Source organism: Macrotis lagotis, chromosome 3, assembly GCF_037893015.1.
Source record: "Macrotis lagotis isolate mMagLag1 chromosome 3, bilby.v1.9.chrom.fasta, whole genome shotgun sequence".
NCBI classification, from domain to species: domain Eukaryota; kingdom Metazoa; phylum Chordata; class Mammalia; order Peramelemorphia; family Peramelidae; genus Macrotis; species Macrotis lagotis.
The window spans coordinates 161,315,209-161,338,518 of NC_133660.1; the positions used below are offsets into that span (position 1 = coordinate 161,315,209).

The following is a 23,310-nucleotide window of genomic DNA, read 5'->3' on the forward strand; positions in this document are numbered from 1 at the left end:
CAAACTGTTTCATTGAAGATATTTTATTACTGAACATTCCTTTGTGAAACCAATAATGCCCACTGGACTAACATTTAAATATTAAGGAAAGGTCAAATATAGATACAGTGCTTGTCTGATTTGTTTATCTGCTTAATTTGGAGAAAACTGTGCAATGTATTTCACCTCCAGTTTGCATCTGACTGTCATCAAAACTGTTAAGATGCTTTATTCATTTTTAAATTTGACAACATTGTTTTCTTTTGGTCATTCTATTTGACTAATTCACCAAAAGTACATTGGAAATGGTTTCTAACTTTTGTGTATATTACTATTCAATCTCTGCTTCACCTATCATGACCCACGTGCTGGCCCAAATATCAAGTATTTATGAACATGTGTACTGCGTGCTTCCCTTCTCAGGAAGTGGATGCAAGAATCTCCATAAATGGAACTGTTTTTCAACATTGATACTTTATTACTAATTTTTTTATTTGAATTTTCTACCATCCATGTGTTTTAATAATAATTATATGTTTTTGTAATAAACAAATGAGTGTTTTTCATCCTAAATTTTGTATGTTTGCAAGTATATTTAATAAAATTTCAAAACAAAGTTTCTGACCTAAAAAGAAAATGCCAAGAAAGTAATGTCTATCGGGTCCCTTACTGTTTATTGTCTTAAGGGAGAATATGCCTATGATTCCTGTGGTCTGTCCTTTCTCTTAGTCATCTCAAAAAGTATTCATGGGAATGAATATACAAGGAAAAGATTTATCAAAAAATACAGTTTAGTAAAAACTTAAAAAAATATAGAAAGAGAAAAATTTCCTCACACAAAAATACTTGAAGCTAAAACAAGGAGGAGAGGAAAAAACAAATGCAGGCTAATGTCAGAAATAGTCATTGTGCTGGTTGGTTTTGCTTAACTGTTTCTTTGTTAAAGGGAAAGCTCACTGGAGATGGAGATGGCTAATAGGGACTGAAATGTAAAGAACAGAAGGCATCAATAAAATATTAATTCAGAATGAAAAACAAAAGAGAATACAAGAGAGAAGGATATAATTTAAATTGAGAGGATTCAATTAAGTTTCATTATCTTTGGGTTTCATGTTTTACTGCAGGTCTCAAATTAGAGAAGAAAAAAATTCTTTGTCAGTATCTCCATGTTAAGAGTTTTAACCCACTTTTCAAATCTGTAAAACAAAGAGAAAAAAGGTATTCAGACAAGCAGCTAAGGTTAAAGGCTTAATTTTATAAATTATTTGTGTAGGCAAGTACAATAATCACCCTCATAATGTGTTTACAGCTTTCTAAACAAAGCCAAAAACAAATGTTAGAATAAAAGGGAAAATGTGAAAACTGAAAATAAAATCTCAAAATAAAGCCCATAATTTTTCCTCCATAATCATCCAATTTCATTTTAAAAGATATTTCCTTTAAATTTTAAACTGTAACCTAGAACTCAATGTTTAATATTTGGAAATGGACAAGTTGGAAATTTGTTTTGCCTAACTATGTGTATTTCTTACAAGGGTTATGCTTTTCCTTTTCTCTTAAACTGGAGGTGAGGGAGGGGTAGAGTAGAGAAAGAAAATACTTGTTAATTGAAAAAATTAAATACATTTTTAAAAATTTCCATTTATTTTTCTACTTCAGTTTGCTTGGCTCTATATTCTTTTAATAAATTATTTTGAGTTTTCAAAATTATGATATATTTCCTAAATCATTCACTAAAGTCATACTATGATGCTCCATCCTAGAATGGATGTGATCGTGGTTTCTTTTTTTTTCTGATCTTGGTTTCTTAAAAGGTTCTGCCAAAAAATCAGTCAAACCAGCCAGAAAAGTTTCACGTACAGATCCAATAACAAATTCTATGTCCCAGTAAAATGAATTCATCACCAGGTTGGGCACAGGGCCCAACATTTTTTGGCCATGGCATCAATTAAATTATCTTCTAAGTTAGATAGTGAATTCAATCTATTTTGATGAAGGGAGTTATCCATGGTCACAAAATAATAGCTTCTTGAAGTGTTTTCCAATCAGGCAGAATATCTAGTTTTCAATGTACAAAAACCCAAAAGCTTCTAAAAAGTTTCAAAAATATAAATATATATTAAAGATGATAGTGTCTAATTAGATGCTTTAAATAAATTAACATCTTAGTCATCTAAGTTTCATGTGCTGCAAAGAAAATAGGATAAGATTTGTCTTCTATTTAAAAGTAAAAACCTTTTTGGCTTCAAGCTTGCAATACAACATTCTCTGGTTCTAAGAGCCAACAGACACTGGAAGGTGATCACTGAGCTTCCGAAATCAGCTGGGCAATCAGTTCTCTTGCATCCTGCATACTGGAGGGGATGTCTGAACCATTCTTGGTTATGTAGGTTCCAAACAGGAACAACTTTCTATTATCTCCAATCTCAGATAATCCCAAAGCCTCATGAATATCTGTGATACAATATGCATCTTCAAGATCCTTGTTCCAGAAAACAAAAAAGAAGAAAACTTGATTATTTTGCATGTTGGTGTGAGCACGAATATTTTTCCAATGATTGGCTGGTTTTTGGATGATATTATCTCTAAGTTCCCTTGTATTCAGCAGTGAAATTTTATGATTTTATGGAGTTTTTATAAAATTACATATATATGTGTGTGTGTGTGTGTGTGTGTGTGTGTGTGTGTGTGTGTGTGTGTGTGTACTCAATTATTCTTTTTTTTATTGGGGAGAGGTCAGTCCTTTTAAAAGTTTTAACATTTTCATGGGTGAAAATTACAACTAAAATTGTAAATTAGCTTTTTTGCTCTTTGGAGGCTTTACTCTAAACTTCAGAAATCAAGAAAATACAATTACTTTCTATAAAAGCTGAACCTAGCACCTAAATTTTCACAACAATTTTATCAACTATCTTCTAGTGGTTGTTATTCAAAGCATATCAGAAAGTCTTTAAAACATCTTTAAGATGTTTATCAAAAAATTAATCAAAATTTTGGGATCCAATAACTTGATAAAAGTTATTAAGACATTTGATATCCAGAGACAGTCTTAACTATCCTTCATTTAGGTTCTCTGGGTTCTGTGTACTGATAGATCATCAGAATGTTCCATAACTGTACAATATTATCTTGGTTCCTGTTGATATGCTTATACTGAAATAAGATATAATGCTCCAGTTCCAGCTTTTGTGGAAAGTAGGACTAATAAAAGGGGAATATCCCTGTTTCCTTCAAAAAAAGAGAAGCTTAGATCAATATGTAAAGGACATCCTTCTATAAAGATTCCTGTAATATTTACCTCCTAAAATTTAGGGCCAGGAAAAAATTTTCTGTAAAATAACTTTTCTTTCTTTCATCAGATAAGAAAAATTGTACAATCCAATGTTTTTGTTTTGTTTTGTTTTGTTTTTTGCCTTGGTTCAAAGTCAAGAGTTCTTGCTCAAGTTTAACGACTAGCTTATTATCGGGTACCTGCTACAATTTATGTCTTGGCTCTTCTGGACCAGGATTTTGTTGTTTTGAAATTGCTCGTTTAAATAGATATTTGAGCTTTGTAACAATACTTTCTTTTGGGGGAAAAAAAAAAGAATGATGGGACTAAACTAAAGGTGGCAGAATTTGTCAAGCTTATTTGTATATCAGTATTTATACCTTGTATATGTGATACAATAGGTATTTTCAAGATCCTTGGTCCAGAAAACCTGAATTTATTTAGTAATCTGGATAATTCCTGAAACTAGGTTAAAGGAACTAAGCAAACATATGAGTTATATTTTTTAAAATAATTCTGCTCAAATGTGGAACTATGTTCAAAGGACTATAATACCATGTATAATACCCTCTAACCTAGCAATACTATTAGGTCTATATTCCAAAAGAGATGAAAACCAAAAAGGAAAAGAACCTATTATGTACAAGGATATTCAAAGTAACTCTTTTCTGGTGGCATGGAATTGAAAATTGAGGGGATGCATATCAGTTGGGGAACAGATAAACAAATTGTGGTGATGATGATGATAGAATGCTATTCTGCTACAAGAAATGATGAGCAGGATTCTCTCAGGAAAAACAGGGAATATAAATAGTCACTGATAACTTTGACGGGCTTATGATCAAGAATGCTATTCATACTCAAATACTTTTTTACTTTATTTTTCTTGAGGTTTCTTTTTTTGGAGGGGGATGGAAATCTATGCTTTCTTTCATAATATGACTATTATGGAAATGTTTTACATGACTACATATTTATAACCTATATCAAATTACTTTCTCAAATAAAAGAAGGGAGAGAATCTGGAACTTGGGAGTTTTAAAAATGTTATAAATGTTAAAAACTGTTTTTTACCTGTAACCAGGGAAAAATAAAATACTAAATAAATTTTTTAAAAGTTATTAAAAAATAACTGTGCTCAACGGTCATCTTCAGGAATAAAAAAAGCAGGTACTTTTGAAATTTAAAAAAAGAGATTTTCAGTGGCCAAATCTTGGCCTCTACATTATCGGTATTTTTCTCCCTCTAGCCTTCCCCCCATTTCCACTTTTACAGATGAGTTAAGTTCATCTTTATCTATTGTCTCAACTACTCCAATAGTCATTTTGCTTAAGGGGAGACCAGTAATGCCTTCTTCAATCCATTTTCACATAATTGCCAAAGCAATTTTCATGTTACTCCCCTCTTCAATAAAACCAGCTAAAGCCCTTCAAAAAAAAAGGTATTTGTTTAAACTAATTGCATTACTTTAAATTTATACATTACCTGAGTAAAAGACAAAGCCAAATGAATGAGAATAGTGATGCTGTATTTTACTAAAACTCATAATTGATATATTATGATAACCAAAAGCAATAAATGAAGGCTAAAAATAATCTTATATTTCTAATTCCAAAAAAAAATTTATAAATGAAGAGAGCTGGAAAGTACCTCCCAGTTATCCTATGAACTTCTAAAGTTTTGTGTGTGTTTGTGTGTATGTGGTTTTATGCCCTCTCTCTCATGTCTTAAAGAAAGAAAGAAAAATATCTCTTTTTGATCATCACTACAACCCTGAGGCAGATAGTGGTTAATGGCCTTGCTGAGGGTCATGCAGTTAGTAAATATCTATGCTAATATATGAACTGAGGTTTTCCTGCCTAAGTTTAGTGGTATCACCTAACTTCCTCAAAAAGGACAGGGATTATATCAAGCTGAAAGCTCTAAGTCACTCATGATTGGAAACCAGTAATAAAGTTAAAAATTTATAACTGACTGGATAATATTATTATGAGATAAAAAGAAGTGGGGCTCATGATCAGCATTAACCTGATGGATTGGGCAATATTTAGTGTGAACCAGTTTAATTTCCTAATCAACATCAAAGATACAGTTATTAATTCACATGTAGGTTCACATATTAAAAGTATTTCCTCTTGACTCAGTTTACACTTAATATTAGACAGAACTTAAATCTATGTTCACACTTTGATTCAGCAGTACTAGGTATTAATTGAACATTCAGCAAGTTTGAACTCAGTGAAGCTTAAAAATAAGGATTCATAACCTCATATATTGTAAAGTGAAAAAGCACCCAGAGGATTTTTACCATTTTGAAATTGGTACATGCTAGAATTTCAGGGACATGTTGTAAGGGGATAGCAGGTTAAGGCAGAATTGAGCCTCACTTCTGATTGGGAAGGGTTGAGTACATACATCTGGTCACGTCAGTCTGGTAATAAATAAGATCATCAGGGGTCCAAAAGTGGTCGAGGTGAACATGGGAACTTTTGAAGGCAGTCATGGAGTGGTGGAACTTAGTAACTATTGGACTTTGGATAAATTATCTGCCTTTTCTAAGTCACAATTTTCTCAATGATTAAGTAGAAACAGTATCACTCCATATTACCTACTTTTCAGAGTAAGAGTTGTTGGAAGCATCAAAGGAGATGAAATGCATAAATTGCTTTGTAAACTGTAAAAAATAATAAATATCACCTATTATAACAGATGTTTCTTGTTGGAAAATCCAGTATTTTTTTTAAATGGTTGGAAACCAATGAGATATTGGTTACTTTTCATGAAGAAAAGGCTTATTGTATATAAAAGGACTATTTTCTTCTCCTTATTTGTTACGGTGAATTTCTCTACTCGCTTTTTAGCTTCTATAGTTCCTTTTTTCAAGGTTACTATGTACAAAGCAAATATAGTATTTCACTATCAGAGTCTGCATGTACTAACTTGCCCTTTTCGAAGATGAGGAGAACACCATGGCAAAAATGCACAAAAGGCCAACCAGAGAGCTAAATTAAACAAAATACTTTTCAATGAGTTTTTGCCAAGTTTTTATTATTATTATTATTATTATTATTATTAATCCAATATAAGGTTGAATGGAAATGGTCCAAGTCAAAATTGTAAATGCTAGAATCTTGGAAAGATTCACTTTCTGGCTCTATCTCTGCTCTTTTTATCTCCTTTATCACTTACATTTCATTCTTTTATAAAAATTAATAAGTTTCCAACAAAAGAAACAAAGTAATCATTATTACGGAATTTTAATACAACGTAATCCTTGTACAGAGGAAGACTAGAAACCCCTGAAGAAGAAGTAGCATGCCTAAGGTTAAAGGGATACTAAAGAGAGAAACCAGAATTCAGTTCTAGGTTCTTCTTTCTCTCCCTCGAATCAGATTGTTCCCTGCAGAATATTTTAGAGTAAATTATCTATTCAAGCTAGCAGAACTTTTTATTTTTCATGAAAATATCTTTTTCTACCTTTCTATTTTTAGTAAAAATATATTTTATTTTATTTTTCTAATTACATGTAAAATCAGAATAGTTTTTTTTTCAATGTCTTTACCTACAACAAAATAGGAAAAAAAGATTTTGGAGGAAGATAACACATTTACTTTTCCTTCCTGAAGCATTCTAGTTTAAAAAAAAAAAGCAACATTTTCTATAAATAGCTCCTTTAAAAATGTTAGCAATATTTTAAGCTTCAATATTCTATATTCTATGTAGCTTTTAACTTAGATTTCTACTCTTGGTCACTATATATATATATATATATATATATATATATATATATATATATATTTTTTTTTTTTTTTGAGGACTTTTGATAGAAATTTTACCAAGAAGGGAAGAATTGAGTTCTCCTATTATAGACAAACCCATCAGGAAACTGTTACCATTTAAGTGAGAAATTTCAGGTTTAAAACAAGTGAGCACTGACCTGAATAATAATAGAAACCACTATTACTAACTCACATTTTTAGAATACTTTAAAGTTTCCAAAATACTTTTTTCCCAACAACCTTGTGGGATAGGTAGTGAAAATATTAAAATCTCTACCTTAGAGATGAGGTTCAGTGATATTAATTACCCATGATTACAGAATCCCAGAGCCTCAGAGTTGGAAGGGACCTTAACAGGTCACCTGAATAGGAATCTTCTCTGCAACATTCCCCACAAATTTCTATTAAATGCCTATGGTTATAAGGACAGTACTTTTCCTAAAGATTGCACTACCTCTACTGAGGAGCTCCCCACCTCCACTTTTAGATTGTTCTAATTATGAAGTTTTTTCTTTTATAAAGTCTAAATCTGCCTCATTTTAACTTCTAGCTATAGTCTTGTATTCTGTCCATTGGACCCAAGTTAAAAAAAAAAAAGCCTCATCTGGCTTCAATTTCTAGTCCTGAATATAAAGCTAGCTATTTAAAAAATAAGAATTTTTTCTATGTTAAAAAAAACAACATCTAGGTGGTATACATAGGAAATTTTACCTGTTTATTTGCAAAAACAACTAGAGGAAGAGCTGGATCTTTTTGGATCAATTGATGAAGATGCTCTTTGGCATCAGGTAATCGTCCATGATCTGCCGAGTCTACCACAAAAATCAACACCAACACCCTGGAAAGATACATCTTCCAGTAAGAACGGAAAGGCTCACTGCCACCAACTGCAGGAAAACAATAAAGTGAAATCTAATCAATAAATCATAAACACATAAATAAAAAGTCTAGTTACAGACTTTTTTGAAGAGCTACGGAGAAACCAGTAAAGGGCTAGGACAACAGTGTAATTTATGAGGCAGCAAACAATGGCTCAAGGGTCAAATCCAGTCTGCTGCAAGCTAAAAATAGTTTTTCCATTTTTAAATATGCTAAGACTTTTAAAATAAGAGGAAAAATGTGTCTTGTTTTCATGGAATTCTAAGAGAATGATAAGATGTATACACAAATGCACAAAAGACTAACAATTTTACAGAAGTGCTTTTGAGATGTACAAAAAATACAAAGTGACATTATGACATTGGAGGAGAAAGACCATTACCACCAGGGAGACCAAGGAATCTTCAAGGAAGAGGTGATATTTAAGTTGTACTCTAAAGAATAGGTAGGAACTCAGCACAAAAAGGGGAAAAAAAGAGAACAATTCCAAGTTTAGGGAAAAGTGATTAAGCAAAGATATGGGGGGAGGAGTGTGAGGGGGTGCAGAGAGAGACAGATGGGGGAGAAAAGGGGGGAAGGGGGGGGGAGAGAGAGAGAGAGAGAGAGAGAGAGAGAGAGAGAGAGAGAGAAGGAAAGAGAAAGAAAGAGGGGAAGAGAAAGAAAGGGAGGGGGCAGAGGGAGAGATGGGGGGCGGGGAGAGAAAGAGAGAGAAAGAGAGTTGTTAGCCTCATTCTCCCTTCCAAAGTTCAAATGACAAGACAAAAGTCCAGTGGCAGGCCAAAAGTCAAATTGACTGGCAATGGCCTGGGATGCAATGGATGACTTTGGCATCTTAGATGCCTGACCAATCTAAGTACTCCACAGAGTCTTCTTCAACACTTTCTGCTTCAGCCACCTTCGTGGTCATTGGAACACATTGGATGGAACAAGCTGTCCAACTAAAACCTGAAGCATAAAACATCTCTGTAGCATCATACTTATAAGATGTGGACAAGAGAAGTCTGTGCTACTACTCACAAGAGATAATGTGTGAAAAGTGTGTTGTAAGCCATAAAGCACCATATAAATGTGAGCTGTTGTTATGGTTATTTCATTCTAGTTTAAATTTGGTTCTAAGGAGCCCCTGAAAGAAATATCTTGCCTCAAAAAAAAAGGAAAGACCTGGCAGTCTTCCTACCTACCACCACCCCTTCCATCAAGGTAACACATTTTTTCCTGGCCAAACAAAAAAAAAATTGATAAAGATATTAAATATCTTGAGGCTAAACATTTTATTTGCCAAATGTAATTCAATTTTTGTTCTTTTTTCTTTTGATACCTCCCATCTCATATTTTTGCCTTTCTCTGCTGAGTGGGGAATTTCTGATTCTAAAGAGTTAAAAGCCATTTAAATTATTTGCTAGTAAAATACAAACTAGAGAGGCAGCATAGTGTAGTGGATAGGCTGCTGAACCCAGAGCCAGGAAGCCCTGGGTTCAAATTCTGATTTGGATATTTTAGTAGCTGTTTGACCTTGAGAAAGTCATGATCAAACTAGAGACAACTTTTAGAACCTAAGTTTCACATCTGTAAAATAAGGATACCAATGATGTAATTTCTCACATGGTTTTTGTGTGAAATAATATATAAAGCACTTTACAAATTTTACAATGCTGTGTAAATATCAGGTCTTAGTATGGTTAAGCTAGGGAGGCACAGTGAATAAGAGGGTTGGGCCTGGAGCACAGAAGATCTGAGATTACATCAAATTCTTGCCAGTAGTATCACCCTGCATAATTCATTTAACACTATCTGCCTAAGCTTCCTCACCTATAAAATGAAGATAATAAAAACAGTACCTACCAAACAAGATTGCTGTGAGGATCAAATGAGATGCTATTTAGAAAGCACTTAGTATGTGCTGGAATATAGTAGGTGCCTAATAAATGCTTTTCATCTTAACTGGCACTTAGTAGATGCCTAATAAATGCTTGCTCCCTTCCCCTGTCTGAAAATTCACTTCATGTTTTAAGGATCTACAAAACAAAGGTTTACATGAATCACCTCATTTGATCCTATTAGAAATCCCAAGAGATATATTCTATAGGTATTACTATCTCCCTTTACAAATGAAGACCATTGTGTATATCCTGTTCCCTAATCCCAGGTGTCCCCCAAGTCCTGGATCTCCTTTTTTTCATGAGTTCAGTTATCACAGTCATGTCGAAGACTCCCAGAAGAGCTCCCAGACTCACCTTTTGCCTTAGCTCCAGTCTCAGCAGAGTGAGGTGTTTTAATGGGCAGGAAGCTTTCTGATCACCAGCTTTGTACTAGATGAAGTGTTCATTTGGGTTTCTTATCATCTCAAACCCAACATAGTAAAACTAATCATCTTCCCAATTAAGTTCACTCTTTCTTTCAAACATTCTTTCCTTCCTTTCAACTAGGTTTGAAACTTCAGAATCATCCTTAATTCTTTATTTTCCTTCATTTCCTATATCCAAATCCATTGCCAAGTCCTATAATTCTCCCTTTGCAATATCTTTTGAATTCATCCCCATCACTCTGTTCATAGAGCTACCACTACAGCTTAGAATCTTTCATCTATCAAAATCATTGTTTTATTGATCTCCTGCCATGTCTCAGGACAAAATCTCCAATGATGATATACAGTGTGGAAATTTGGGTTTTAGTAATAAAGAGGTCTTTGTTCATAATGCTTAATGATTTCCTGTGGAATGTCAATAAAGGAAGCAGAGAAGGTTAAATCAGGAATGAGAGGGGAAAAAGCTTAAACTGGTGAAATTTTCTTTTGCAAGTCTGTCTGTATATGACTCTAAGCATGAGTCTCTCAAGGATATACCATTGAATAACTAAATTTTTTTTCTTGATAGTCATGCTCTAAATAGCTCAATATAAACAATGCCCCCATATTCATGTACCACAAAGATGCATACTCATTAAAATGCTAAAGAAGTATCCCAAAACTCAGAAACTTGCAAATGTAATGTTGAAAATTAATTTTGCATGTAATTAGAAAAATAAAATAAAATTTTTAAATAAGTATCCACAACATACAATTTCAATAAAAAGAGAAAAAACTTTGTTCAACAAGTATTATAGAACAGGTTAACTTACTCTCCAGGAACTCCATCTGCGTGTCTCCATTGTTGATGCATACTACATTGATCCCCTGGGTGGGAGCAATACTATGTTGGACTTTATTTGTGGCTAAGGTGTGGAGGACACTGGTCTTTCCTGCTCCATCCAAGCCCAGCACTAGGACTTGCTTATTTTGCACTTTGTCCTGTGAAATAGAAAATGAGGCCATATTTGTGTTCTGCTAGGAAGCAAGCAACCTATTTAATCAATGAGACTGAAACCACACTCAATCATCCCTGCCTTCAAACAGCTTACACTCCAAAAGGGGGAACAAGATATACACATTGAAATACAAAATATGTACATAAGAGAGAGAAGGCAATTTCTGGAAGGTCCTCATGTAAGAGGTGGCACCACAACTAAGCTTTGGAGGAAGCCAGGAATTCTAAAGTGAAGGTACCAGGTACAAGGGAAAGACAATGCAAAAGTATGGAGATGAAAAATAGAATATTGTGTATGTAAAACAAATTTTAAAACAGCTAATTAGGGCTGGAATGCAGAGTTCAGTAAGGGAAGCCTAGAAAGGTAAGGTGGAGTCAGACTGGGAAGAGTTTTCAACAAAGGCCTAAGAAAAGTTTAAATTTTAGCCTAGAAGTAAAGATCTTCCTTTGAAACTTTTCAAATGTTTGGTTTGATCCTATCTAATTATAATATATAATTGAGAGAGGACTTGTGGGTTATATGACCCACAAGATGGAAGACTAGATATCCTGCCTATTCCTCTGAAATCTTTCTAAAACAGAAATTATGTACCAAACGTAAAACCACTTCAGTTGTCTTCATCTTCTAGTGCACTCAGAATCCAAAAGAAGGTTAAAAAAGAAAACCCACAAATGAACATCTCCCCTGAGTTCACTCAGGACAAGTCCCCCCCTCCCCAGCTCCTGTGCTACTGGCAAATGAGGTCACATAGGTGCAGTCATCTTTTTAAATGTACACAGGGCTGAAGGCAGAGAAGTCTGGCAGAGATACACAGAGAAGAAAAGGGAGGAAAGGAAAGAAGTCTTGTTTTGGGAGAAGGGTTCCATTGATGGGCTTTATGGTTGGAGGGAGATGTTTTTGTGAAGGGAGATAAAAACTTTGGGCTGGATATATGGTCTGAGAAATTTAGGGCTTAAAAGAGCACTTGTCCTACCCTGGGAGGAAAGGAGCTGGAATTCTTGGGGGTGAATGGCACCTGAGGGGTAGGAGGGCATCAACCCAGAGAGGAGATCTTGAAGCAAATAGAAAAAAAGATAAGGAGGGAGAGGATAGCATAATGAGGATAAAGGGTTGGGGTGGGAAGGACTTTCCATGGGGCAGTGTTCTCTCTGACAAATGCAAGAATTGGCATTGTCCTGGGAGTGAAGTTCTTTAAGACAGAGGCAGAAAATGCCAAGAGAGGAAAACCCAGCATGGATAATGTGGAAGTTTTGACTGTAAGAGGAAAAGAGAGAATAAGGACTTGATAATGACAGGGATCATGAAACAGAGAAAGAGGGTCTAGAGAAGACAAAGTATAGATGATGAAGAGAAAGAAATCCTCTTTTGGAAAGGGGTAAAAAAAAATGAAATTTTTAGAAATAATTAAGACTAAAAGAGAGTCTTTTCCCCTTTCTGTGGGAAGAAGAGGAAGGAAGGAAGGAAGGAAGGAAGGAAGGAAGGAAGGAAGGAAGGATGGATCTAATTAAATGGGGGGGAGAAATGTGTAACCAGAAAAATGCAGGAAAAAAGGATTTAATTAGTAAGCAAAACCCCAAAGCAAGATGGTAACAAATGAAAAGGAAAAGGATGAGAAATAAAGGGAAGAGAGTCACTGAGAATAAGGCCACCTGAAAAAAGGTGCTAAGGTAATCAAAGGAACGTAGTACTACCTCCATGGAAGAAGAGGGAAAAAATCATAACTTGAACAAAACCTAATATTAGACAAGAAAGGAGGAATTTATACTAATTCTCATGACATTAAATGTGAATGGATTAAACTACCCAATAAAATGAAAGAGTAAAGATAAGAAAATAAAACTATAATCTGTTGCTTAAGAGAATTATGTTTTTGGGGGCGGCTAGGGGGCACAGTGGATAAAGCACTGGCCCTGGAGTCAGGAGTACCCGAGTTCAAATCCCATCTCAAACACTTAATAATTACCTAGCTGTGTGGCCTTGGGCAAGCCACTTAACCCCATTTGCCTGGCAAAAATCTTAAAAAAAAAAAGTGAGAGAGAGAGAGAGAAATATGTTTTTAAAAATAAAGAATATAAAATAAAACAGGGAATGTAAAAAGAAATTTTATTATGTATTAAGTGAATTAAAAAAAGAAGTTGACTTCATGCTATCTGATAAAAGCAAAAACAAATATCCAAAAAAGTTAAATAAAAAGATAAACAAGAAACCCACATGAGGAGGGGCACCATAAACAACAAACCAATATTACTAATAAACTTATATACAAATATGTCTTGGTAACTAGTTTCATAAATGAAGCACATGAACTTCAAGAAGACATAGACATTAACACAATAGTGACAGGAAACATCCATATCCCTCTAAGTTCTAAATAAGATGAACAGAAAAATAAATAAGAGTGAAAATATGGTACTGAATTACTAGAGAACCTAGAGTTAAAAATTTTCTAACACTTTCTAAATAGGTCTGCCAAAAATATTCTCACATGATACAGAACTTTTACAAAAATTGACTATTTGTTAGAGAACAGAGACATTTCAAACAAATGTAAAGAGGCAGAAATAGTACATACATCCTTTATAGACTATAATGTAATAGAAATAGTCATTGGATCAAGGAACCCAAATAAAAGATACAGATTCAAAAAGGAGACTTAATAATTCAATGTTAAATAATGAGTGGGTCAAATAACAAATCACAGAATCAATACCTATGGTAAAGAAAATGATAATGATGAAACAACATACCAAAATTTCTGGGATGTTATTAAAGCAATTCACAGGGGAAAAATCATAATCCTAGAAATATATAGTATCAAATTTTTAAAAGCAGATTAACTGAATAGCACTTTAAAAAACAAAGTCAACAAAGTAGGTCCCCCAATAAATAAATATTAACTATTAAAGGAGAAATAGATGAACTGAAAACAAAAATGTCTCACTGAAATAATAAATAAAACATTTGAAATACTAATGAAAATTGACAAACAGCTACTCTGTTTAAAAAGGTAAAAAATCAAATCAATAAAATAGAAAATGAGCAAGGTGAAATCATTTCAAAATCAATAGAAATAAAAATAATCTGAACATATTATGCAATTAGATGCAAACAAAACTGTGAACAGAAATATAACTTCAACAATATAAAATATTCAAACTCTTAGTAGAACTGACAGAGACCTTTAAAAAAAAAATCTATTCTCAGAAAAAGAAATAGATCTCATTTAAAGGAAATACCAAAAAATAAAACTCCTAGTCCTTATAGATTTACAGGAGAATTCCATTAAACCTTTAAAGAACAATTAATACCCAAATTTCACAAATTATTTTCAAAAATTGAAAAAGAAAGCACCCTATCAGAATCCTTTTAGAAGTCGACATCAAGGGGCGGTTAAGTGGTGCAGTGGATAAAGCACCGGCCCTGGAGTCAGGAGTACCTGAGTTCAAATCTGGTCTCAGACACGTAATAATTACCTAGCTATGAGGCCTTGCGCAAGCCACTTAACCCCATTTGCCTTGCAAAAACCTAAAAAGTCGATATCAAAACCAGAGAAAGATTAAAAAACAGAAAGAAAATGATAGAACAATATCATTAATGAATACTGAACCAAAATTAAGTTTTTTTTAAATTCCATTAAACAGACTACAGTAATTTGTCCAAGAATTCACTCATTATGACCAAGTTGGATTTATACTAGGAATGCAATTATGATTCAACATCAGGAAGTTAGCATAATTATATTAGAAACCAAAAACATTCAAAATCATATGATCATCTCAATAAATGCAGAAAAAGCTTTTGACCAAGTACAGAACATTTTTATGCTAATAACCTTATAAAGTATAGGCATAGAAGGACCCTTAAAAGCATCTATCTAGGAGCAGGTAGGTGGTGCAGTGACCAGTGTCACTTGCCCAGAAATCAAGAGGACATGAGTTCAAATATGAATTACTTAGCTGTGTGACCTTGGACAAATCACTTAACCCTATGTCTTGCAAAAAAGCATTGATCTAAAACCAAAAGCAAACAATATATGCAATTGGGATATATTAGAAATTTTTCTAATAAATATGGGAGTGAAACAAGGATAACCACTTTCCCTGCTATTATTTAATAGTTCTGGAAATACTAGCAAAAGCAACAAGACAAGAAAAAGAAATGAAACAGTACATCCTTATTTGCACATGGCATGATGGTATGCTTGAAAAATCCTAGCTTACTGGCCTTGCTTTAAAAAAATTGCAGGCTATGAAATAAATCCTCAAAAAAATCAGTGGCATTTCTATATAATAATAAAACTCAATAGCAATAGACAGGGAAATCTCATTTCAAATAACTATACAATATCTGGGGATTGACCTTCCTTCCAAAGCATACAAAAAGATTTGAATTGACCCAATTACAAAGTGCAGAGAAATATTTAGTGATGGCTCTGCCATGCCAATATAATAAAAATTATAATAACTTCCAAATGTAAATTATTCTTTTCTAGAACTTAAGAAATAAAATTCATCTGAAAAAACAAAACAAAGGGGCAGCTAGGTGGCGTAGTGTATAAAGCACTGGCCCTGGAGTCAAGAGTACCTGGGTTCAAATTACCTAGCTGTGTGGCCTTGGGCAAGCCACTTAAACCCGTTTGCCTTGCAAAAAAAAAAAAACAACTAGAATTATCAAGGGAAAGAAAAGAAGTAGAGATGAAAGGAGAATAAGCATTTCCAGATTGTAAAGCAGAAGTCATCAAAATTACCTGGTATTTTTAGAAGAAAAAAAAATCAGTGAAACAGAATAATGTACAGACAGAAGAATCAAGGGCACTTATTGAACCAGTGTTTATTTTTTCCCCCTGGGGGAGAAACCCTTCTTATTTGATAAAAACTGATGGGAAAACTGGAAAGCAGTCTGGCAGAATTAGGTTCCAACATCTTACACCATACTTCACAATATATTCTAAATGGACATGTGACTTTAATATTAAAGATGAAAATATTTTAAAAACCAAAAGAGAGGGGCGGCTAGGTGGCACAGTGAATAGAGCAACGGCCTTGGAGTCAGGAGTACCTGGGTTCAAATACGACCTCAGACACTTAATAATTACCTAGCCGTGTGGCCTTGGGCAAGCCATTTAACCCCATTGCCTTGAAAAATCTTAAAAAAAAAGAGAGAGAGAAGCTGATCTTATACTTCTCCCAGATATGAGGAAAATATGTATTCATGAGCACAGAAGAGAAAGAGGCAATTAGATAAAATAGATAACTGACCACGTAAAACTGAAAAGCTTTTGTAGAGATAAAATTAATATACCTAGAATAAGGGAAATGATTAAATGAGAAAAAAATCAGTTTTCTAACAAAATTTTCTCAAAGGAGCTTGGTACTCAAGATTTAGAAATAATAAATGAATTAATTGGACTAATAACCACAAGGTATGAACACATATTTCTCAAAAAGAACTGCAAAAGTATTCACAATTACATGAAAGAATGCTAAAAATCACTACTATAAGAGAATAATATGAGAAATGCAAGTCAAAATGTAAGGGGCAAAAGTGCTGACTTTTCAGAAACATAGTGCTAAATTAGTCTAAGCCACAGGCCTTTAGTTTCTACTTCTCAAGAATCAGGTGAGCATGAGAATCCACATCTCTGACTAGAAAAATTATGTCACCCTAACCTTATAAGATGTAAACAAAGACTAACTTTCTTGGGAAACCTTAAGTACACCTCCTTTCTCTTCGGACCATCAAATTTGAACAATTGTTGTAAGGAGTCGGCAGAAAAGCAGAGGGGGGGGGAATGTGGTTTCTGTGGGTTTTTTAACCCTGCTTCAGCTTCTGTAATTTGGCTTTTCCTGCACTCTCGCACTCTCTCTCTCTCTCTCTCTCTCTCTCTCTCACACACACACACACACACACACACAGAGAGAGTTAGGAACTGCCTCAATTCTTGCAAGAACCGAATTAAATTTTAACTCTTTACTGCCACTTTGAGAGGACTCCGAGTAGTCATTTTGGGTTAGGGTTTAAATTCCCTGCACAAAACAACCCTGAGGTTTTACTTTATATTTTGCAAAATGGCAAAAATGACAAAAAATAGGAATAGTCAATGATGGAGGAGTTGTAGAAAGAGAGGCACACTAATACACTGTTGGTAGAGCTGTGAAACAGTCATTTTGGAAAGCAATTTGTAATTATGTATAATGATGAAAATTTTCATATCCTTTGATCCAGAAACTCCATTACTGAGTTTAAACCACAATGTAACTATCAATAAGTGTGTCTGTGTGTGAATGTATACACATACATATACATATATAAATGGCAGCAGTTAGTAACTGTAAACAAAGTAGATGCCCAGTAACTGGGGGGTAGATAAACAAATTGTGATACATAAATATAATGCAATATGATACTATAAAATAAAAAATCATGTAGTGGAACTAATGTAAAAACTAACAGAATGCCTTCTGTGGGGGGTGGGGGAAGGGAAGCAAGAATGGGGGGAATTGTAAAACTCAAAATAAATAAACTTTCTTTAAAAGAATAATAAAATTTAAATATCAAAATTTAAAAAAAATTATGCAGGTGAGGAATACAGAAAAGTATGGAAAGAGCAACATTAACTGATGGAGAATGAAATAAACAGAGCCAAGAAATAATATGCATAACTACAATAATTTAAATGGAAAGAACAGCTCCAAGACAAAAAAGAACAATAAATGTAACAAAATTATAAAGATCAAGATTTGAATGATGAGGAAAGAGAGGATATCCCCAATTCCCTTCTTTGTGGAGGTGAGAAGCTCACAAATGTTACAAACTGTGGTTTCAGATTTTTTTAATTTATCAGTTCTGCTGAGTCAAATTTATTAAAAAAAAAAAAGCCATTCCTCAACTGACAAATGGTCAAAGAATATGCTAAGGCAATTTACAGATGAGGAGATCAAAGCAATCCATAGTCATATGAAAAATTGCTGTAAATCATTATTAGAAAAATGCAAATTAAAGCTTCTCTGACGTACCACCTCACACCTCTCAGACTGGCCAATATGACCAGAAAGGATAATGATCATTGTTGGAAGGGTTGTGGGAAATCTGGGACACTATTACACTGTTGGTGGAGTGTGAACTCATCCAACCTTTCTGGAGAGAAATTTGGAACTACACCCAAAGGACAAAAAAAATGTGCATTTGACCCAGCAATACCACTACAGGGTCTATACCCTGAAGAGATGATGAAAAAGGGTAAAAACATCACTTGTACAAAATATTCATAGCAGCCCTGTTTGTGGTGGCAAAGAATTGGAAATCAAGTAAATGACCTTCAATTAGGGAATGGCTTAGCAAACTGTGGTATATGTATGTCAGGGAACACTATTGTTCTAATTAGAAACCAGGAGGGATGGGATTTCAGGGAAACCTGGAGGGATTGGCATGAACTGATGCTGAGTGAGATGAGCAGAACCAGAAAAACGCTGTACACCCCAACAGCAACATGGGGTGATGATCAACCTTAATGGACTCGCTCATTCCATTAGTGCAACAATCAGACAATTTTGGTCTGTCTGCAAAGGAGAGTGACAGCTGTATCCAGATAAGGAGCTGTGGAGTTTGAACAAAGTGCAAGGACTATTCCCTTTATTTTAGGAAAAAAAACTGATATCTGTATTCAGAGAATGAACTGGGGAATTTGAATAAAGACCAAGGGCTATTACCTTTAATTTAGAAAAAAAAACCTGATAGTATTGTCTGATTTTGCTATCTCTTATCCTTTATGTTTGGATCAATGTATACTACGGAAACAATGTAAAGACTGACAAATTGCTTTCTGTGGGAGGGGGAGGGATGTAAAATTGGGGCTAAAATTGTAAAACTCAAAATAAAATCAGTAAGAAAATAGAAATGATGAAGATGAATACAGAGAAACATGGAGACTTACACTAACTAAAGCAAAATGAAGGAAATAGAGCCAGAAAAATAACATACAAAATTAGTATAAGGTTGTAGGCTTGTATGAAAAACGATCAAAATTACCTGATAATAAATTATAAAAAAGTCAGTTTGTCCCATAAATAAAGAAATATGAGTAGAAGAAAAAAAGATCCCCTGCTTTAAACAGGCTTTCCCGGGTGGCGCAGTGGAGAGCACCGGCCCTGGAGCCAGGAGGACCCGAGTTCCAGTCCGGCCTCAGACACTTACTGATGGCCTTGCCGCGGCCGTAACGGCAGAGCCTCCTCCCAATTTACCTGGCCAGCTCGGGGGGGCGCCGGGGGGGGCGCCGGGGGGGCCGTGCTGCTCATCGGCCCGGCCCGCCCCTGGCGGAGGCTGCCTCCAGGGCCCTCCGGCCCGAGGCTCCGCGTCCCTGGGTCGGACAGGGCGGCGCGTGTGCCGGGCCCGCGTCACGCGCGTCGGAGACGGCAGCGCGGCTGCGCGGGGAGCGTTCCGTCGGTGCCCGCCGGCTCGGGCAGCCGCCGCCCCTCTCTCCTGCCCACCGGCGGGGCGGCGGCCCGGGGCGCACACGTGGGCCCACACGGCATAGACGCCCCCGTCACGGCGGCCGCGGCCCAGCCCGAGCCGCGGGGGCGGGAGGAGCCTCGCCCCGCCGCCCCGGCCGACATCCGGGCTCCGAGCCCCGAGCCCGGCGCGGCGGCGCGCGAGTGACGTCACCGGCCAGCGTACGCTTTCCAAAGCGCTGTGCGTGCCGCATCGCGCGTGACCCTCACAACGCCCGTGAGGCAGGTGGTGCAAGCACGGTGATCCCCATGGCCCAGATGAGGAAGCTGCGGTCACCCCAACCTCGGAGGGGGCCTTCCCCCTTCATCATACCCTAAACTGTCTGCTAAAAGGACCCAGCCTACATGCAAAGATTTTTCAACGGTGTGAAGATAAATAAACCTCACGGTGAAAGACAACACTCAACACAATTCACCCCCTGATGGAAGGAAATAAAGGGGACCCAATGATCAGTGTACTTAAGCCCCCACCCCCATTCTACCACCCAGGTCACATTCATCCACATTCACTGCTAGAATGTTTTATTTTAAAATGTCACAGTGAATTTAAACCCATGTTGATTGTACATATATGTTCACAAATTTATACAAAATGTCACTGGCAAAAGCCCTGTCCACAATAAGGAACAATTATTAGCAAAATTACAGTCCTATTCACATTTCTACTTTCAATTATAATCATTTGTTTTAACTGAGGTCTGCTTATCACAGGCATTAGTATGTCCAGCAATAATGACGACTAAGAGGTTTGCCTGAATTTCACAAATACTATGAAATATACCTTGGTCAAAATTTTCACACAAAGAGTTCTTACCAAGATTTTATGGCTTACTTAAACTAACAAATGATTACCCTTTACCAGAGTACTATAAATGAATAGACCTGGTACATACGTTTGCTAATAATTATTTCTGTAATCTATATGATATACTCAAGAAATAAACATCTGTCATTCATACCAAAAATAACATTGTTCTGGCTTAGTTCAAGATCCCAAAAGAAAATGTCAAGTTTTCCACCTCTCTCACCCAACAACAAGGAAACTGGTGAAGTTTTGGTGGCAATGTTGGGACTTAAATCTAACATTTTTATTAACAAGGATGAAGGAATGTAATCACAGGGCAAATGTTTGTTAGACTTTAAAAAGTTCTTGGAAAACATCAAATGAATACTAACAAAAACATAGCATCCCCTACAAACAGAGTTAAACAATTCAAGGAAAAAAACTTTAGTGACTTTTGAGGAAAGGCATAATAAGCAAGACTTTTAAAGAGCAAGCTGATTATAAGAGAATACATGAGTGTTTGAAACCCACAACTAGAAAGCTGAAGCTGCTTGTTTGAAGAATAGCACCTATCACACTCCTAATCAGGCCTCAACACTGACCTGCTAATACTGACCTGCTTGCTGTGTGAATTACCTTTCACCAAGTATTATGGTATAAAAACAGGCCTGTCTATCTAGTTGGGAATAATTCCTTTTTCTGTATGAGACAAGATGAAACCAGTTCTTTTGCCAAAGCAAAGAAAGGCTGTATATTTATAAAAATAATAATGTAGTGTAAACCATCAAGTACCCAAATGTTATATAAGAGCAAGGGAGTGACCATCACTGAGAAGAATTAAGCTAAAAAAAAAACATCCTGCAACCACTCAGCTATGAAGAAGTCAGGGAAGGTCCAGGTCCCCTTTCATCAAGGGATGCTTCCAAGTAGATTGCTATGGTGCTCAGGGAACTCCATTTTCAGTCTATGCTTAGTAAATCTTGCTTTATAAGTGAAAGGTGAATGCAACAAGTGGGTTCTTCAGAGTCAGTTGAAACTAGTATAAGAAGCTTCCAGGTTTAACATGAATTGGAAAGAACTTAGAGAACAGGCCTTATCTGTGAAGCTGGCAAGGGCCAGGGAGACCACCAAGAGCAGGGAACAGCAAATGCTGATGGTGCAAAAAGGTACAAGACATGAGGACTTAAGCCAGCATGGAGTTGAAGGACAGTTGACATTGGGAACTCCTGGATGCAGAGAGCACAGAAAACTAAACAGAACATTAAGTCAATTTAAGAGGGGAATAAAAAAGCCCTGTGCTTGTTGCTGTTCGACCTTTATTGTGTTCCTGGTACCTTACAGTGGAAAGAGTTAAAAAAATAGACTGTGACACAATGTCCAAATCACCAGCCTCCTTTTCCACCCTTCTTCTTCTTCTGTTGCTGCTTCTTCTTTGTGGCAGGAGCCCCTGCAGGTTTCTGGTGTCTTGGGGGTATTATATTACTTGTAGAGGCAGAAACTGCTGCAGCGCTCCCAGGCCGGGGGGAAGTAGGTGGGCTGGATACTGTTTTACTAGCATCCCTGAAATAGGCCAGATAAGATATTTATTTATTCAACTCTGGAAAAGCAATTAAAAAGTATATTCCTGAAGTCTGACTTATTTTCCTCAAATAATGTACACTTTTAAAATGTCAGTAAACTGATGGAGCAAGTGAATAAGATCTCTAACACACTGAGTATATATCCTCTGTGACTGACTTACAGAAAGACATGACCAAGACTATCACAGAATGGGCTGGTTTGTAGAGTTGCAATATTTACCTTTGGAGGATATATCTACATAGATAAAACCACAGACTGATGATGTTTCTCCTTGGTTCTCAAAGAAGACCAAGAGAGCAGGGAGATCAGTGATGCCAAGACAAGCACATGAATTGGATTTAGGTGAGGGGTACTGCTGTGCTAAGTCACCATCCTTACTTCTCTAGAATTACCTGGATCCAGCGGTCAGTTATGAATCAGGATGACTGGAGATGGTCTTGGATGTGAAGCAGTCAGTGTTAAGTGATTTGCCTACAGCCACACAACTAGTAAGAATCAAGGGTCTGAAGTGTCCTCCTGACTCCAAGGTCAGGGCTCTATCCTTTGTGTATACATGATAACCAAACAAGAACAATATTTTGCTTCCCTTCAATTACATAAAATCTTCCTTTCTCTCTAACTTTATTAAAATAAGGGATTCCTATTTCTTTATGAAGGGAAACAAAACAGCTTTTCATTCAAGTCTAAATATCTTAATTTGGAGAACGTGACATAAAAAAGAATAAAGTATTCACATACAGTAACTAATTATTGATCAAGAGGTTAATATGACAGTCAAAAAACTATCTGAAATTCTGTAAAACTCTTAAGTCATAGAATTTCTAAAATTCCAAGAGAGTTCAAGTGTCTGTACTTTTTCAAGTATCTTTCTTTATCAGTCACTACAGTGATGAGAAAATTGGCAGGACAGTCAAAGATTAGGATGTATAAAAACCAAGCTTCCTAGATTTAAGAAGCCAGTACTGTTGGTCCTGCTTATGTAGAAGTAGAATAGTCATGTCCTCAAAGGGAGAGAGCTCTGAGAACACTCCTTTTTTGGTCACTCATTAAAGTGACCCTGAGAAAGCCACAAGATCTTTCAGACTGTTTCCTCATCAGTAAAATTTAAGGAAGCCAACAGTACAGAGTCCATAGCAGTGGTTCTCAAATTTTTTTTGCTTACTGAAGGAACATACATACCAAAACACTTCAGTAGACACATGTAACCACAAGAGTATGCTCCATTCA

General features: G+C 35.7%; 2 protein-coding genes across 4 annotated transcripts in view; both read right to left on the minus strand.

Annotated features, from left to right (window-relative positions):
* Positions 1-1,041: 1,041 nt before the first annotated feature.
* ARL9 (ARF like GTPase 9) lies at positions 1,042-19,833 on the minus strand. Of its 3 annotated transcripts, none has more exons than XM_074229366.1 (5): positions 19,405-19,833; positions 11,026-11,194; positions 7,741-7,916; positions 2,215-2,461; positions 1,042-1,175 (listed from the first exon to the last, which is right to left on the minus strand). In XM_074229366.1, exons 2-4 carry the CDS (start codon positions 11,039-11,041, stop codon positions 2,282-2,284), a joined length of 372 nt encoding a protein of 123 aa, XP_074085467.1. In that variant the 5' UTR covers positions 11,042-11,194; positions 19,405-19,833; the 3' UTR covers positions 1,042-1,175; positions 2,215-2,281. The 3 variants fall into 3 exon arrangements, with proteins under 3 accessions (XP_074085467.1, XP_074085466.1, XP_074085468.1); XM_074229365.1 differs by having other exon boundaries at positions 19,452-19,591; XM_074229367.1 differs by lacking the exon at positions 19,405-19,833 and adding an exon at positions 19,240-19,374.
* Positions 19,834-21,801: 1,968 nt separating this feature from the next.
* Positions 21,802-23,310, minus strand: part of SRP72 (signal recognition particle 72) — a 35,331-nt gene continuing 33,822 nt past the window's right edge. The window contains exon 19 of the mRNA XM_074229368.1: positions 21,802-22,062. Within this exon, the coding sequence (XP_074085469.1) occupies positions 21,885-22,062 (178 nt within the window). The 3' untranslated portion in view covers positions 21,802-21,884. The remainder of the gene's footprint in view (positions 22,063-23,310) is intronic.